This window comes from Polypterus senegalus, chromosome 6, assembly GCF_016835505.1.
Source record: "Polypterus senegalus isolate Bchr_013 chromosome 6, ASM1683550v1, whole genome shotgun sequence".
NCBI lineage: Eukaryota > Metazoa > Chordata > Cladistia > Polypteriformes > Polypteridae > Polypterus > Polypterus senegalus.
This window is the reverse complement of record NC_053159.1, coordinates 124,425,569-124,442,237: the sequence shown is the minus strand read 5'-3', so window position 1 is coordinate 124,442,237 and position 16,669 is coordinate 124,425,569. Positions and strand designations below refer to the sequence as shown.

The 16,669-nt window shown below is 38.5% G+C and overlaps 1 protein-coding gene across 4 annotated transcripts in view; it reads right to left on the bottom strand.

The window, feature by feature from the left end:
• Window positions 1-16,669, bottom strand: part of abr (ABR activator of RhoGEF and GTPase) — a 382,201-nt gene that overhangs the window by 124,678 nt on the left and 240,854 nt on the right. For all 4 annotated transcript variants that reach the window (XM_039757041.1, XM_039757042.1, XM_039757043.1 and 1 more), the window contains one exon: window positions 6,427-6,479. In XM_039757041.1, coding sequence (XP_039612975.1) covers window positions 6,427-6,479 — 53 coding nt within the window. The remainder of the gene's footprint in view (window positions 1-6,426; window positions 6,480-16,669) is intronic.

The window sequence follows — 16,669 nt, the reverse complement described above, 5'->3', positions numbered from 1 at the left end:
TAAACCAGTGCCTGCAGTGTGTGATGTCTCAGGTAAAGAGGAAGACGAGCTGTTTATTGATGCAGTAAGAAAGGAACAACTCTCTGAAGCTGAACAAGCCTTTGTAGACATATCAATAGGAAAGCAAGGTGTAAAGCTTAAGTTTAAATTAAGTTCATAGACACGCTGCCGCTAAGTATTCGCAGGCAAATCCACAACTTAATACCGGGAATGCCTGTTAAACATCTTAGATTCACAAGTATCGATTTGGGTAGTGAACACTTCGATGAATGAAACCTGTTATCTTTACAACGGTTGACAAACACGGAATGTAACTTGAACACAACACACCCTCTAAATATGAACCTGATTCAAAGAAATAATGATAATCAAATCCTTGATGACAGCAACACTCATAACAGTTTCAAAACAATTACATTAATAATCATGTTACGTTATTTTTAAAATGTTTCCTTTTCTTTTTCATAACTTCTTTAACACACTACTTCTCCGCTGCGAAGCGGGGGATTTTAACTAGTCTATATATATATATATATATATATATATATATATATATATATATATATATAGAAGGCATAGCCCTCACTGACTCATCACTAATTCTCCCACTTTCCATATACAGTAGGTGGGAAGCTGAAATTTCGCACGCTCATTCCTTGCAGTGTACAAAGGTTAGGTTATGTTTCATGTCCTACTGCAACACCCAAGGGGGGGAAACGAGTGTACCCCCTAAACTGTATATATAGATAGGGGAAACCCCTTCTCACTATTTCTGTGACTTTCAATATACATAGGAAATCCAAATTTCCCATGCTTATCCTTTACACTGTACTTACAAATGTTAAGTATGTTTCATTTTGCGCTGTGCCCCGTAATGGACTTTTGAAAATAACGCACGCTGTGCCCCATAATGAACTTTTTCGAAAATAACGTCTTCATTTTGACAGTTCTCACCATTATGCCGTATGGAACCTTTGGAACTGACCTCTCCTTTTGGCGGTTTCATTCCTTATTTCCATTAACAGACGATTTAGTTCATAGCAGAGATGCACAAGGGTTGCCCCCGGTTCCCTGTCCGCGCACCTACTACTTGATTGGCTCCTTGCCTATATACAATAACGACATCCTGCGCTCAAATACAGCGCTATACATTATGTTGCTGATGTGAAGTTGCAAAAAAAAAAAAATAAATAAAAAAATAAGACAGCACAAAAGATGGTATGTGAGACTTTTAAAATGTATCGTGTCATTTATATATGTCTTTTTTATTTTTTAATTTTTGCAACTTAACAGCAGCAACATAATGTACAGCGTTATATTTGAGCCACTGAGAAAAAAATAAAGGACACGGTGAAAACGTGTATTTTGTGATGAAAGTGGAAATTTCATCTTTAATCTCGAAATGTCCACTTTAACTTCGTAGTTTACTTTATCATTGAAGCAGACCGTCGTAAACGGCATCCCAGTTTTTCATCGCTACGAGCTTCTTGGACCTGACAGCAGGTAAAGTAAAAAAATAAAAAATAGACGGCACAAAAGATGGTATGTGAGACTTTTAAAATGTATCGTGTCATTACGATCGGGAATATGCGACGCTTGAATATAAAAGCACCACGAATGCATCTGTATGTCGGCATTTTGCTTCAGCAGCGGAAAGCAGCAATAGATTGCAAAACAGAACAAATTAAATGTATGATATTCCAACTCTCTGCACATTTAGAATCTTTAGATTTATACTTGATATCACTTTCATGATTAAATGCATTAAAGTGTGTATGTTACATTTTACATATAATTTCGTTTAAATAATGAATACTGTTAATTACACACATGGGGAAATAATCACACACATGGGGGTGTCACGGTGGTGGAGCGATAGCACTGCTGTCTTGCAGGGAGTTATGTTGCTGGTATTTCCTGCTTGTATTCTACACTGTGCTCCGGTTTCCTTCCAAAGATATGCAGATTTGGGGATTTGGTGCCGCTAAAATGATGCTAGTGTATGTGTGTGCTTGTATTCACCTTGCGATGAGCTGAGGCCTCGTCAAGGGACTGCTTCTCACTCGTGCCCAATGCTTCCTGGAATGGACACATCCCTGGATTGATGGATTTAATCAATAAACATCCTTTTCAGAGATATTGCAGTAAGGTGTCATCAGAATTTAATAGGTTTTCTAGGCAATTCACAACACGAACATGTTCTCACCGTGATAATATCTCGCACTGCCACCTGGTGGATTCCTCCAGATTTACGTCAAGTACAGCGCGCAAGTATGAACACTACAACGCTTGCGTAGCAGGAGCGTCCGCTGCAGCATGCGTCGCGTGAAGTATAACTCCGGCCTTACAAATGGATCTATTGCATGAATTTACTTAGTTTAGTTATTAATATGTTTTAGGTTCCTATCAATATGCATAGCATTTCAGAAAATCAGATGTTTAGAACACAGTACAGAGAACTACTACTGTATATAATAATTAATGTAAGAAAGATAATTTATAACTATTAGAAATGGCACATTACATAGCTCATGATCTATAGTGCTGTGAAAAAGTATCTGATCCCTTCCTGATATTCTGTATTTTTGTATATTTGTCACAATGACTTTATATCTTTAGAGAAAATGTAATATTAGAAAAAATGGAACCAGCGTGAACACATATACTTCTAAATTGCTACTTCATATATTTAAATATTACTAAAGTGGAGAAGGACAAACTGTGATTGCATTCACTACACTTTTGGCACGCAGACTTATTTTGCTAAACTGGAAGAATCCTAACTCTCCTCATTTAAGTCATTGGGAAACCGATGTTTTATACTATTTGAAACTGGAAAAAATCAAATATTCAGTTAGAGGATCTGTAGCGAATTTTTTCAAAACCTGGCAGAATCTAATCAATAATATTTTAGAATAAGCTCTTAAAGCACCGAGGAAGCAATATCTCCGCATTTCTTTTTCTTCTCCATTCATCTCTATTGGCCTATTAAACTCATCAATTTAGGTTGTCACAGATGAGCGGGGACACTGCCCGGCCGGGACGCCTGGATAGTCCCCGAGTTGGAAAATGCTTCTCCTCGGCTAGGAGAGGGCAGCCGCCCGGGGCTATTTGGGGGCCACAGAGACGGAGCTGGGACGCTCATTATGAGAGGACATGGCCACCGCCAGGGAGTGCCCGGACAATTAGAGAATCCTGGATGGCAGCACTTCCGCCACACCAGGAAATGCTGCCAAAAGTAATTCCAAGGACACCCGGAGTGCTTCCAGGTACACCCGGAGTGCTTCCAGGTGCTTTCCTGACACTTCCGCCACACCAGGAAGTGACGTCAAGGGGTGCATCTGGGGCTCATCCAGGTCATGATAAAAGGGGACGCCTCCCTCCAGTAGACGAACCAGAGTTGAAAGGAAGGAGACGAAGCTTGTGAGGAGGACAGAAGAAGAAGAAGAGAAAGAAGAAGAGACAGGAAGAGAGTTGGTGCTTGAAGACATTGTGGTGCTTAAAAATAAAAGAAGTGTGTTTTGGACATTCTGGTGTCGGTCTGTCTGTGTTCAGGGGTATGCTTTCCACAAGGTATGTTTAAAAGCCTTTAAGTTTTACCCCGTTGGCCATGCTCTCTCTCTCTCTCAGGGGTGGGGGTCAACTTGTTTTCAATCCTATTTTTTGTAAAAATGATCGATTTGTATGGAATGATTACAATAAAATTAATAAAATTATTAAAAAAAAAAAATAATAATATTACCATCCAAACCTGAATCACTTGTGTGAAAAGGTAGTTGTCCCTGTTGTTATTCACTGAAACAGCTAACCAAAGTTAATTGATAATTAGACTGTCAGCTGACTACTGATCCTCAACTTGACTATATACGGTATTAAACTTTACCATTATAGTGAAGCAGTCACTACATGGTTTCTAAAAGAACACTATCAAAGAAAATTACAGAAGAAATGAGGAAAAGATTTGTTGAAACCAGTCAGGAAATGCTTACACTCAGTGAGTACCATTATTTCCAAATGGAGTATATTTGTAACAATGGTGAATCTTCTCAGATAAGCCTGACCTGCCAAAATTACCTGAAAGGCAGAACATTGACTCTTTCAAGAAGTCACAGAGGATCTTAGAACAATATCCTATGAATTGCAGGACTAACTGCAGCTAAGGTTAGTGTTCATGACTTTATGACAGCAAAGAGACGGGACTCATGGGAGAGCAGCAAGACTGAAACTTCTACTATCGAAGTGTAATAGCTGTGCTTGTATATTTACAATGAAATACCTGGATGATGTCCTAGCCTTTTGCAATAATGTTCAATGGAGAGACAAGTGAAAAGCAGAATATGTATTACATGTAGGAAGTAAAAATGTTAAGTTTGAATAGACAATGGGAGGTCTGAAAATCAAAAATACACTTCATGAGAAGGATTTAGAAGTCACAGTGAACTCAACACTATTAACTTCCAGACAGTGTTCAGAAGCCATTAAGAAGGCTAACAGAACGTTAGGCTACATAGTGTGAGGTTATGCTCAAGTTGTTATAATCCACTGGTGAGGCATCATCTGGGGTACTGTGTACAATTTTGGGTTCCAGGTTACAAAAAGAAGATAGCAGCGCTACAAAAATTCCACAGAAGAGTGACTAGGCTGATTCCAGCTGATTCATAGCCTTTTCAGTTTAGGCAAAAGTAGATTAAGAAGACACATGATTGAAGACTTTAAAATTATGAAGGGATTTAGTACAGTGGATTGAGGCTTTTATTTTAAAATGAGTTCACCAAGAACATGGGGGACACAGTTGGAAACGGTAAATGCTGCACAAACATTAGGAAGTTTTTCTTCACACAGAGAACCAAAAACACATGGAATTAGTTACCAAGTAGTGTGGTAGACGACAGGACTTTGGGGACTTTCAAAACTCGACTTGATGTTATTTTAGAAGAATTAAATTGATAAAAACAGCAGGCTTTGTTTGGGCTGAATAGCCTGTTCTCATCTAGATTGTTCTAATATTCTATGGAAAACATAAACCCCACTTTGTCTTCTGTAAAACTAATAACATTTTAACAGTGAGATCATCATACATACAATAAAACATGGGGGTGGTAAGTGTGATGCCTAAAGACCAATAAGACATGCCATTATTGAAGGAACCATGAGTTCTTCACTTTATCAGAACATTCTTGTGGAAAAAGTCTGGTTATATATTTGTGAAGTGAAGCTGAACCGTAATTGGGTTATACAACAATGACCCAAAACACAAAACAAAGTCTACAACTATTTGCCTCAGACGAAACAAACTTTAGAGTGGCTAAACTTTGACTTTGGAGTAATCAAAGTTGTCACTTGAATCTAACAAAGAGGTGCTATTATTACTGGACGTGAAATGAGCAGTTAACACTTGCAAGCCTATCAATGTGTGAGATTTAAAGCAGTTCTGAGGCTGAGTTTCAGTACTTTAGCAAAACCAACTTTAATCAACTTAAAAAAGGAACAGCAACATTATTTATTGTAGCGGGATCTACCATTCTACTATACACATACACACAAACAGGCAGGGTCAGGGCCAGGTCATTGGGCAAGTTATAAAGTTCCCTGCATCACCCATCGGGCAACCAGTGCTTTGTGCATGGCAGCGGTCAGCTTGTAGGTCTTTCTGTGGTATTGTGAACCTTCAGTTACCTCGACAAGCAACCCTCAACAGATACAGCAGTTGCGCTTCTGCATGTTGTCTTGTTGGGGAGGATCTCAAAAGAGGCAATCTGGCTTCTTTGTGTTGTCCCGTTGGGGAGGGTGTCAAAAGGTCTCACATTAAAGCAGTTCTGAAAAGAGTGGGCTAAAATGTCTCAACAATGATGTAAAAGACTAATGGCAAATTATAGGAAGCATTTAGTTGTGATTACTACCACAACAATCAAGTATTGAAACTATGGGGGCAATTACTTTTTTAAATGGTTGACAGGTAGGATGGATAACTTAAAGAAATTATTGAATTAAAAATCTGAATTGTGTGTTCTGGTTCCCTTTCTCTATTATTTTATTTTGCCTAAAAGTCCATTCATTGAATAAAATATGCAAAAACAAAGCATATCAGGAAGGGGGCATATGCTTTTTCACAGCACAGCCCATAATGTTTTCTAATCAAATACATGGACATTGTTTTGTCACTGATGCAAAGTAACCAGTGTTAGAAAGATGAATAAACATCAGCAGTGCATTACTGAAAACACCCTTTTGACTCATTTAAAAGAAACCACATAGTTATAAATAGCTCTTAACTCATATTTCCTGTTCTATTAACAAAGCAAGCAAACAAAATGCAGTGAAACAAACCAGCGATCAGAAACATTAGACTTGTAGCCAAGTAAGGGAAAAAAGTGACAGAAACTAGATATGTACTGCAACAATATAGAAAAAGAGAGACATACTTACATGAAGGACAAGGGTACTTCTGGTGACTCTATCAATAGGCTTGTATAAGAGAGCTGATGAGGGAGACAAAAGTTTAGACTTTTTTAACAATTTATTAACAAAAAAGTTATAAAAACTAACAAAACCTTTTCACCATAGACTTACTCCCAACTGTTACTACATTATTCATTGATAAACTACACTATACAGACTAAAATATATATCCTTCTTACATTTAAGTACAAAGATAATTTAATCCACATATTTAAATTACAGACCACAGTTTAAATTCAAGTTTATTATCACATGTGTAGAAATACAGAGTTGTCTATGACATTACAAAAGTCTACTATTTAAAAATAAACATAGTAGGCCTACATATGTAATTACATTAACTGTCTTTATTGTCAAAAAATGTTCTATATATTTTACCATCCCAATACTGTTTCCATATTGCCAAAAATGGTATAACTATCCTCTGGAGCAAGAAGACGTTGGAAAAAAAAAAATACATATTTTAATGTGATTTAAAAATTTACTATTTGAAAAACAACGATCTTATAAAGTATCTAATCACCTGTGTGCCATTTTTTCTATTAAATAAGCTTTCAATTACCTATTATGATCAACAACATATTGTTTAAAAGACAAATTAAATTCCCGGTCACATAAATAAGTAAATTCTACAAACTTTATCCATATGTGACCTATTCAGCTTTTTCTATTATTAAAACTGCCTTATTAAATCTATTATGATCAATACTGTAACAGATGCTTTGAGCTTTAAGGGAAAAAATTATCTGAAAACTAGATTATTTTACAAAACGCACTTCCACAGCTGGGAAATGTGTTAAAATATTGTATGAACCAGAAATTTGACACTGTATTGTGAGCATGCATTTATTCTCAGTGATCAATTATTAATAAAACATTTTTGACCAATTTTAAAAGTAATTTGCTGATACAATGTACACAGAAACTGGGGAACCACACTACATTTGTGATGGACAGTTAGAAATTGCATTTCCTTAAATGAACAGCCAGTTGCACCTGCCACAAACCCTCCCTGCACCACTGTTGACTGCTTAGGAGACCCACCACAACCCACTCATGAACCAATCACAGTAACCTGTGACTCCCCTTTCCCAGCTGAAAAACACTAAGCTAATATAACCCTCAAGAGAAAATACTGCAAGCTTTTTTTTTTTATGCACGCGGGATGAAAATCCGGCTAGAGCACTGATCAGGTTGTGATGGCTAAGATCATACAATAGGCCTGCGTGAAAGTTTTACGCATGGGCTGCTACAGCTCTGTGATGTCACTCTGGCCTTGCAAAACATCATGGAAAATAAGAAATCCAACATCTGTCTGTATGTCTGTCCATAATTTGCTTGAACATTCCGGTTGATTTTGTGACTTCTCTCATTGCGCTATGTATGATACTTCGCTTGCAGTACCAATTTATTTGCGCAAATCTGAGATACACGCAGCAAGCTGAGAGAAGAGGGGCAGGGCCCTCCTCACTCACGTACCAGCCTTGGGACATGTACCTTACCCTCTGCTTAGCTAGCAATTGATAGAACAACTTAATGGATTTAGATTGGGTTTTTCTTCTATAATTTGCTTGAACATTCCGGTTGATTTTGAGACTTCTCTCACCGTGCTAAAAATCATAGTTCACTTGTAGGAGCGATATATTTGCGCTAATCCAAGATGAGTGGGGAGCCAGACTGGGCCCTCCTCACTGTCCTTTTTCACTAATACGCGAGCCACAGGGCACCGGTAGTACTAAATATAACTAACAGTACTGCATTTATTTAGTAAAGGATTCTTTTATTTTTTTTGTAAGTGCTTGCTTCATTGTTGTAATTAGTCCGGATCTGGTAAGGAAGGCATTGCGGGGATTGGATTTGCCTTTAAACCCACAGTGAACGTGATGGACGCAGCTGCAGCCAGTGAATGCCATTGTGTAAAGAGCAGTAATGCCTGACAATATTGAACTGGATTAAAATTAATTCCACCCAAAGTAAGCATGTGCTGGTATTAGGAATTTTTTTTCCTTCTTAAAAAAGCTTATTAGTGCTAATTATCTCTTTATTTTTTTTTTAAATGGGGAGCGCCAGAATGGATAATGAGACAGTCATGTGTTTAATTTGTTTTGGGCAGTTGGTTAAGTTAAAAACCCCAGCACAAGTAAGGTGAAGGAAGAGTGTCTCAACTTTAGTGTATAGAACAATCAGGCTGGTGTTGCAAGCCAGTAAATAGCTTTCTTTCTTTTGGTATGTTTCAAGCCGTATTTTAGGATTTTTCTGTGTCTTTCTTCCAGTTATCACACGTTGTGCACTGACTGAGTGCAACAGTCGAATATTTTTTGCGCTTCTTTAACATGCTTCTTCTCCGCTGCGAAGCGCGGGTATTTTGCTAGTTTATAATATTCTGCTAGCTAGCAGTGGGAAAAATAAGTATTTGATCCCCTGTTAAATTTGTAAGTTTGCTCACTTACAAAGAAATGAAGACTCTCATTTTTATGGTACAGTAGTTTCATTTTAATGGAGAGAGACAGAATATCAACCAAAAAATTCAGGAAAAACACATTACATAAAAGTTATAAATTGTTTTGCATGTCACTGAGTGAAATATGTATTTGACCTCTTACAACCCAGCCAGAATTCTAGCTCCCACAGATTGTGTGCCCATGTGGCACATAGATTACAAACAATCAATTACAGATACTCCTCATCTCAACTTGTTCTGTGTATAAAGCACACCTGTCCACAGAATCAATTTCTTCCATTCTAACCTCTCCACCACCATGGTCAAGATCCAAGAGCTGTAAAAGGATGTCAGGGACAAGATTATAGACCTGCACAAGGCTGGAATGGGCTTCAAGACCATCAGCAAGAAGCTTGGTTAGAAGGTGACAACTGTTGGTGCTGGTTATTCGGAAACGGAAGACATATAAATTGACTATCAATCGCCTTCGATCTGGAGCTTCATGCAAGATCTTTCCTCGGGGGGTGAGGATGATCATGTGAAAGGTGAGGAATCAGTCCAAAACTACATGGGATGAGTTTCTTAATGGTCTGAAGGCAGTTGGGACCACAGTCACCAAGAACACCATTACTAACACGCTATGCCGTAATGGATTGAAATCTTGCAGTGCCTGTAAGGTTCTCCTGCTCAAGTAGATACATGTACAGGCCCAGATGTTTACTGGCAAACTTAAGACACATACATACTGTGAGACTTGGGAGAGCATCCCCCATGTGGGGAGAAAAGCACATGGCCGTGATATCTCTGGCAATCAGCAGCTACCATCTAAAACACACCTAGCTCTGATCACTCTCTCTCAAAAACGTCAAACGTTACTTCTTAATAATCTGTAGATGATAATGTCTATTGAAAAAACAGGTATCACAAGCTAAGTGGAGGCAAGGTACACTTCAACACGTGGTGAGAGGTAGACCAACTCGAACAAAGGATAGCATGTGAGTGAGGAGGGCCCACTACCTCCCTCCCATTGGCCTGCAGCACTTGTTTCGGAGTTGTGTAAAAAAATCGTTAACCACAAGTGAACTATAATACTTAGCGGAATGAGACAAGTCTTAAAATCAACCAGAACGTTCAAGCAAATTATAGAAGAAGAAAAAAAAAAAACAATCTAAATCGATTACGTAGTCGGCGGTGGGTTGGCACCATGTTCTCTCGTGAAAAGCAGACAGACATACATTGGATTATTTATATATATATATATATATATATATATATATATATACATATACACACTAGCAAAATACCTGCACTGCGAGAGTAGTGTGTTAAAGAAGTAATGAAAAAGAAAAGGAAACATTTTGAAAATAACATAACATGATTGTCAATGTAATTGTTTTGTCACTGTGACTATATAAACTGCTCAAAAAAATTTAAAGGAACACTTTGAAAACACATCAGATCTCAATGGGAAAAAGAAATCCTCCTGGATATCTATACTGATATAGACTGGGTAATGTGTTAGGAACGAAAGGATGCCACATCGTTTGATGGAAATGAAAATGATCAACCTACAGAGCCCTGAATTCAAAGACGCCCCAAAAATCAGAGTGAAAAAATGATGTGTCAGGCTAGTGCATTTTGCCAAAATTTAATTGCAGCAACTCAAAATTGTACGCAGCACTTTGTATCGCCCCTGTGTTCTTGTATACATGCCTGACAACATTGGTGCATGCTTCTAATGAGATGACAGATGGTGTTGTGGGGGATCTCCTCCCAGATCTGGACCAGGGCATCACTGAGCTCCTGGACAGTCTGAGGTGCAACCTGGTGGCATTGGATGGACCAAAACATAATGTCCCAGAGGTGTTCTATTGGATTTAAGTCAGGAAAGTGTGGTGGCCAGTCAATGGTATCAATTCCTTCATCCTCCAGGAACTGCCTGCATACTCTCACCACATGAGGCCAGGAATTGTTGTGCACCAGGAGCCACTGTACCAGCATAGGGTCTGACAATGGGTCCAAGGATTTCATCCTGATACCTAATGGCAGCCAAGGTGCCTTATTCAAGCCTATAGCGGTCTGTGTGACCCTCCATGGATATGCCTCCCCAGACAATCATTAACCCTCCACCAAACTGCTCATGCTGAATGATGTTACAGGCAGCATAATGTTCTCCATGGCTTCTCCAGACCCTTTCACTTCTGTCACGTGCTCAGGGTGAACCTGCTCTCATCTGCACAGGGCACCAGTGGTGCATCTGCCAATTCTGGCATTCTATGGCGAATGCCAATCGAGCTGCATGCTGCTGGGCAGTGAGCTCAGGGCCCATTAGAGGACATGGGGCCCTTGGGTCACCCTCATGAAGTCTTTCTGGTTGTTTGGTCAGAGACATTCACACCAGTGGCCTGCTGGAGGTCATTTTGTAGGGCTCTGGCAGTGCTCATCCTGTTCCTCCTTGCCCAAAGGAGCAGATACTGGTCCTGCTGATGGGTTATGGACTTTCTATGGCCCTCTCCAGCTCTCCTAGAGTAACTGCTTGTCTCCTAGAATCTCCTCCATGCCCTTCAGACTGTGCAGGGAGACACAGCAAACCTTCTGGCAATGACACGTATTGATGTGCCATCCTGGAGAAGCTGGACTACCTGTGCAACCTCTGTAGGGTCCAGGTATCACCTCGTGCTACCAGTAGTGACACTGACTGTAACCAAATGCAAAACTAGTGAAGAAACAGTCAGAAAAGATGAGGAGGGAAAAATGTCAGTGGCCTCCACCTGTTAAACCATTCCTGTTTTGGGGTCATCTCATTGTTGCCCCTCTAGTGCATCTGTTGTTAATTTCATTAACACCACAGCAGCTGAAACTGATTAACAACTCCATCTGCTACTTAACTGACCAGATTAATATCCCATATGTTTCATTGACTTTATGCTATACTCTAATCAAAAAGTGTTCCTTTAATTCTTTTGAGCAGTATACACATACATATATATATATACATACATATACACACACATACACATATATATACATATATATACATACATATATACATATATATATATACATACATATATATACACATACATATATCTATACTAATAAAAGGCAAAGCCCGCCCTCACTCACTCACTCACTCACTCACTCACTCACTCACTAACTATCCAACTTCCCGTGTGGGTAGAAGGCTGAAATTTGGCAGGTTCATTCCTTACAGCTTCCTTACAAAAGTTGGGCAGGTTTTATATCAAATTCTACGCGTAATGGTCATAACTGGAAGCAGTTTTCTCCATTTACTGTAATGGAGATGAGCTTCAACGCCGTGCGGAGTTTCGTGTGACATCATCACGCCTCCCACGTAATCACGCAGTACATAGAAAACCAGGAAGACCTCCAAAAAGCGCTGAAGAAAACATGCATTATATAATTGAGAAGGCAGCTAAACAATAAGAAGCGGCGAGTGACATATACAACCATATTCATGAGTTCTGCTACTGAAACAAAGCACGATGTAAACCTACACTTTAAATTAAGTTCATAGACAGGCTGCGCTGGCGTTTGTAATTTAGTGCCTGCCCATATAAGGGCCGTCCGTCAGCGGCAATCCAATAGCAAACTGCCACGGGTAAATATTCACGGGTGAAGGACTGTGCTTATGGAGAGGAAGATGAGATGGTCAGGGTGGTGTTTGACACAAACTCAGCGAAACTGCGAGAGAAAGTTTTAAGTGCCAGGACTAAGGTAACATTAAATACAGCCATGGACATAGCACGAAATGGCACCAGCACAGCTGGGAACCTTCGATGCATGTACACCGAGCGGCTCACGTGAACTGGACGCAGTGCACAGATAAAAGCAACAGTTCCAAAGAGCGCTGAACAAAACGAATTACACAATTGAAAAGGCAGCAAAAATATGAAGCGTCTGATACATACAAGCATATTCATAAATCCAACTACTGCGGAAACAAAGCACACGTTGGAAAAAGTCAATGTCCGCTAAAGGAAGACAGTGTAAAAAACCGTGCATGCAGTGTGTCAGGTCTCAGATAAAGAAGAAGACGAGCTGTTTATTGATGCAGTAAGAAGCGAATCGATGAATGAAACCTGTCATCTTTACAGCGATTGACAAACACGGAATGTAACTTGAACACAACACATCCTACAAATACGAACCTGATTGAAAGAAATAATGATAATCAAATCCTTGATGACAGCAACACTCAGTAACACTCACAAAACAAATACTGTATATTGACAGTCATGTTACGTTATTTTTAAAATGTTCCCTTTTCTTTTCTAGCTTTTTAACACACTACTTCTCGCTGCGATACGCGGGTATATATATATATGTATATATATATATATCCCGATCTACATACTCGAATAATGGATACTTTATTCGCCATCAATGATTGTTTTGGTAAAGCCATACTCAGTGTATTCATTAGATGAGCGGTAAAAAGTAAGAGCGAGGGAGGATGACTTATTGAGGCATGCAGGCTGTAGTCTTGCGTCAACTCTATCTGAATTGCGATCACATTTGAAAAAATATATCTTTTCAAGTTCTATTTAGTCCATATGTGTCAAACTCAAGGGTCGGGCCACATCCGCCCGCGTAATTATATCCGCCCCGAGATCATTTTATATACTGTATTATTGTTATTAAGCCGGGTATATGAAGCGCTGGTAACACAATAAACTACAGATCCCATAATGCAGCGCTTCAGCTGCCTTGCCAACACTTACGCGTTAATCAAGTCTAGCTTATGATGCTGCAAGTTATTGCGAAGCTAGCTCACACGATGCTGAAGAGAAAAGTTGATTCTGAAAATAGAGCCTTTAAAACCGATGGGAGGCTGAGTATATGTTTACTGAACCCGTGTGTCTCATTTGTGGAGCTAATGTGGCTGTAATTACAGAATTTAATCTAAGACGGCACTATGAGACAAAACATCAGGGTAACCTGAAAACCTGAATGCAATGCAGAAGATACAGAAAGCAGAAGAATTAAATAAGAATCTGACACTTCAGCGGACGTTTTACCCGTGCACAATCACAAAGTGATTTCAAGTGAAGCTGCTTTTATGGGAGACACAAATGCACCAGTGCATTTGCCCCACTTTCCCTGTTGCCAAGTAATGTTAAACCAAGTCGTCACTACGGTGTTCCCAAATCGCACTTTGCTGATAAACTGAGCGCACTGAGTTTGCGCGCGCTTTGGTGACTTTGAAGAACAAAAAGTCCGTCTACATGCGGCTCGAACCTTGTGCATGTTTGGTAGCACATATCTGTGTGAGAAGCTCTTCTCAGTGATAAAGACTAACAAAACAGCACACAGGAGTCGCCTCACTGATGAGCACCTGCAATCCATCCTGAGAATCTCCACAACACAGAACCTCACACCAAACAGAAACGAACCTGTTGCCAAAAAAGATGCCAGGCGTCCAGCTCTAAAATGACATATGAGCAAAGACAACTGAATGATTTGATTTGTTATTGCTGAAAGGAACACATTTTATTTATATTTCCAGGATTTGTTATGCAGCATGTTCATATTTGAATTTGTATAATTTTGACAGGATATATTTTTATGGAGAGCAAAATCTTTTGGGATATTTAAAATCTAAGTTTATTTTTATATAAAATTACATAAGAGTAAAGAAATTTGAATGTTTGTTCTTTTAACGTTTACTTTATTTCTAACTTGTATAATTTAGACAGGATATATTTTTATGGAGAGCAAAATATTATAAGTTGTTTAAGGTTTGAGTTGATTTATTCACGAATAATATTCCTGTCTGTTTTTACCATTCCTACCAAAGATATTTCTGTCGACTAAATAAAAATTCCTTCTATTTAAAATTTAAATAGAACTTGAACAAATCGATAGTTCATAATATCCACGCAGACTTGCACGTAAGAGCGGGAGTTATCCGTTTTAACAAGCAGCGTATTGCACTGATACGAAATAGCTGTGTGTGTATATATGTAGATATGTATGTATATGTATATATATGTTTATATATATGTGTGTGTGTATGTATATATATATATGTATTTGTGTGTATATATGTAGATATATATGTATATATGTGTGTGTGTATATTTATGTGTATATGTATAGATATGTATATATATATGTTTATGTGTGTGTGTAAATATATATATATATATATATATATGACAGCAACATTCATCACTCATAACAGTGACAAAACAATTACATTGACAATCATGTTACGTTATTTTCAAAATGTTTCCTTTTCTTTTCATTGCTTCTTTAACACACTACTTCTCATTTCTGAAACGGGTATTTTGCTAGTACATATATATACATACATATACATACATACATACATATACATACATATACATATATATATATATATATATATATACACATACATACACACATACATCCATATATATATATATATATATATATACATACATATCTACATACACACATATATATAAACATATATATATACATACATATCTACATATATATATATATATATATATACACATAATATATATATATCTATACTAATAAAAGACAAAGCCCTCACTCACTCACTCACTCACTGACTCATCACTAATTCTCCAACTTCCCGTGTGGGTGGAAGGCTGAAATTTGGCAGGTTCATTCCTTACAGCTTCCTTACAAAAGTTGGGCAGGTTTTATATCGAAATTCTACGCGTAATGGTCATAACTGGAAGCAGTTTTCTCCATTTACTGTAATGGAGATGAGCTTCAACGCCGTGGGGCGGAGTTTCGTGTGACATCATCACGCCTCCCACGTAATCACGCAGTACATAGAAAACCAGGAAGACCTCAAAAAGCTGAAGAAAACATGCATTATATAATTGAGAAGGCAGCGAAACAATAAGAAGCGGCGAGTGACATATACAACCATATTCATGAGTTCTGCTACTTGAAACAAAGCACGATGTAAACCTACACTTTAAATTAAGTTCATAGACAGGCTGCGCTGGCGTTTGTAATTTAGTGCCTGCCCATATAAGGCCGTCCGTCAGCGGCAATCCAATAGCAAACTCCACTAAATATTCACGGGTTAAGGACTGTGCTTATGCAGAGGAAGATGAGATGGTCAGGGTGGTGTTTGTACAAACTCAGCGAAACTGCGAGAGAAAGTTTTAAGTGCCAGGACTAAGGTAACATTAAATACAGCCATGGACATAGCACGAGATGGCACCAGCACAGCTGGGAAACTTCGATGCATGTACACCGAGTGGCTCACGTGAACTGCCGCAGTGCACAGATAAAAGCAACAGTTCCAAAAGGCTGAACAAAACCGAATTACACAATTGAAAAGGCAGCAAAAATATGAAGCGCTTGATACATACAAGCATATTCATAAATCCAAAACAAAGCACACGTTGGAAAAAGTCAATGTCCCGCTAAAGGAAGACAGTGTAAAAAACCGTGCATGCAGTGTGTCAGGTCTCAGATAAAGAAGAAGACGAGCTGTTTATTGATGCAGTAAGAAACGAATCGATGAATGAAACCTGTCATCTTTACAACGATTGACAAACACGGAATGTAACTTGAACACAACACATCCTACAAATACGAACCTGATTGAAAGAAATAATGATAATCAAATCCTTGATGACAGCAACACTCAGTAACACTCACAAAACAAATACTGTATATTGACAGTCATGTTACGTTATTTTTAAAATGTTCCCTTTTCTTTTCTAGCTTTTTAACACACTACTTCTCGCTGCGATACGCTGGTATATA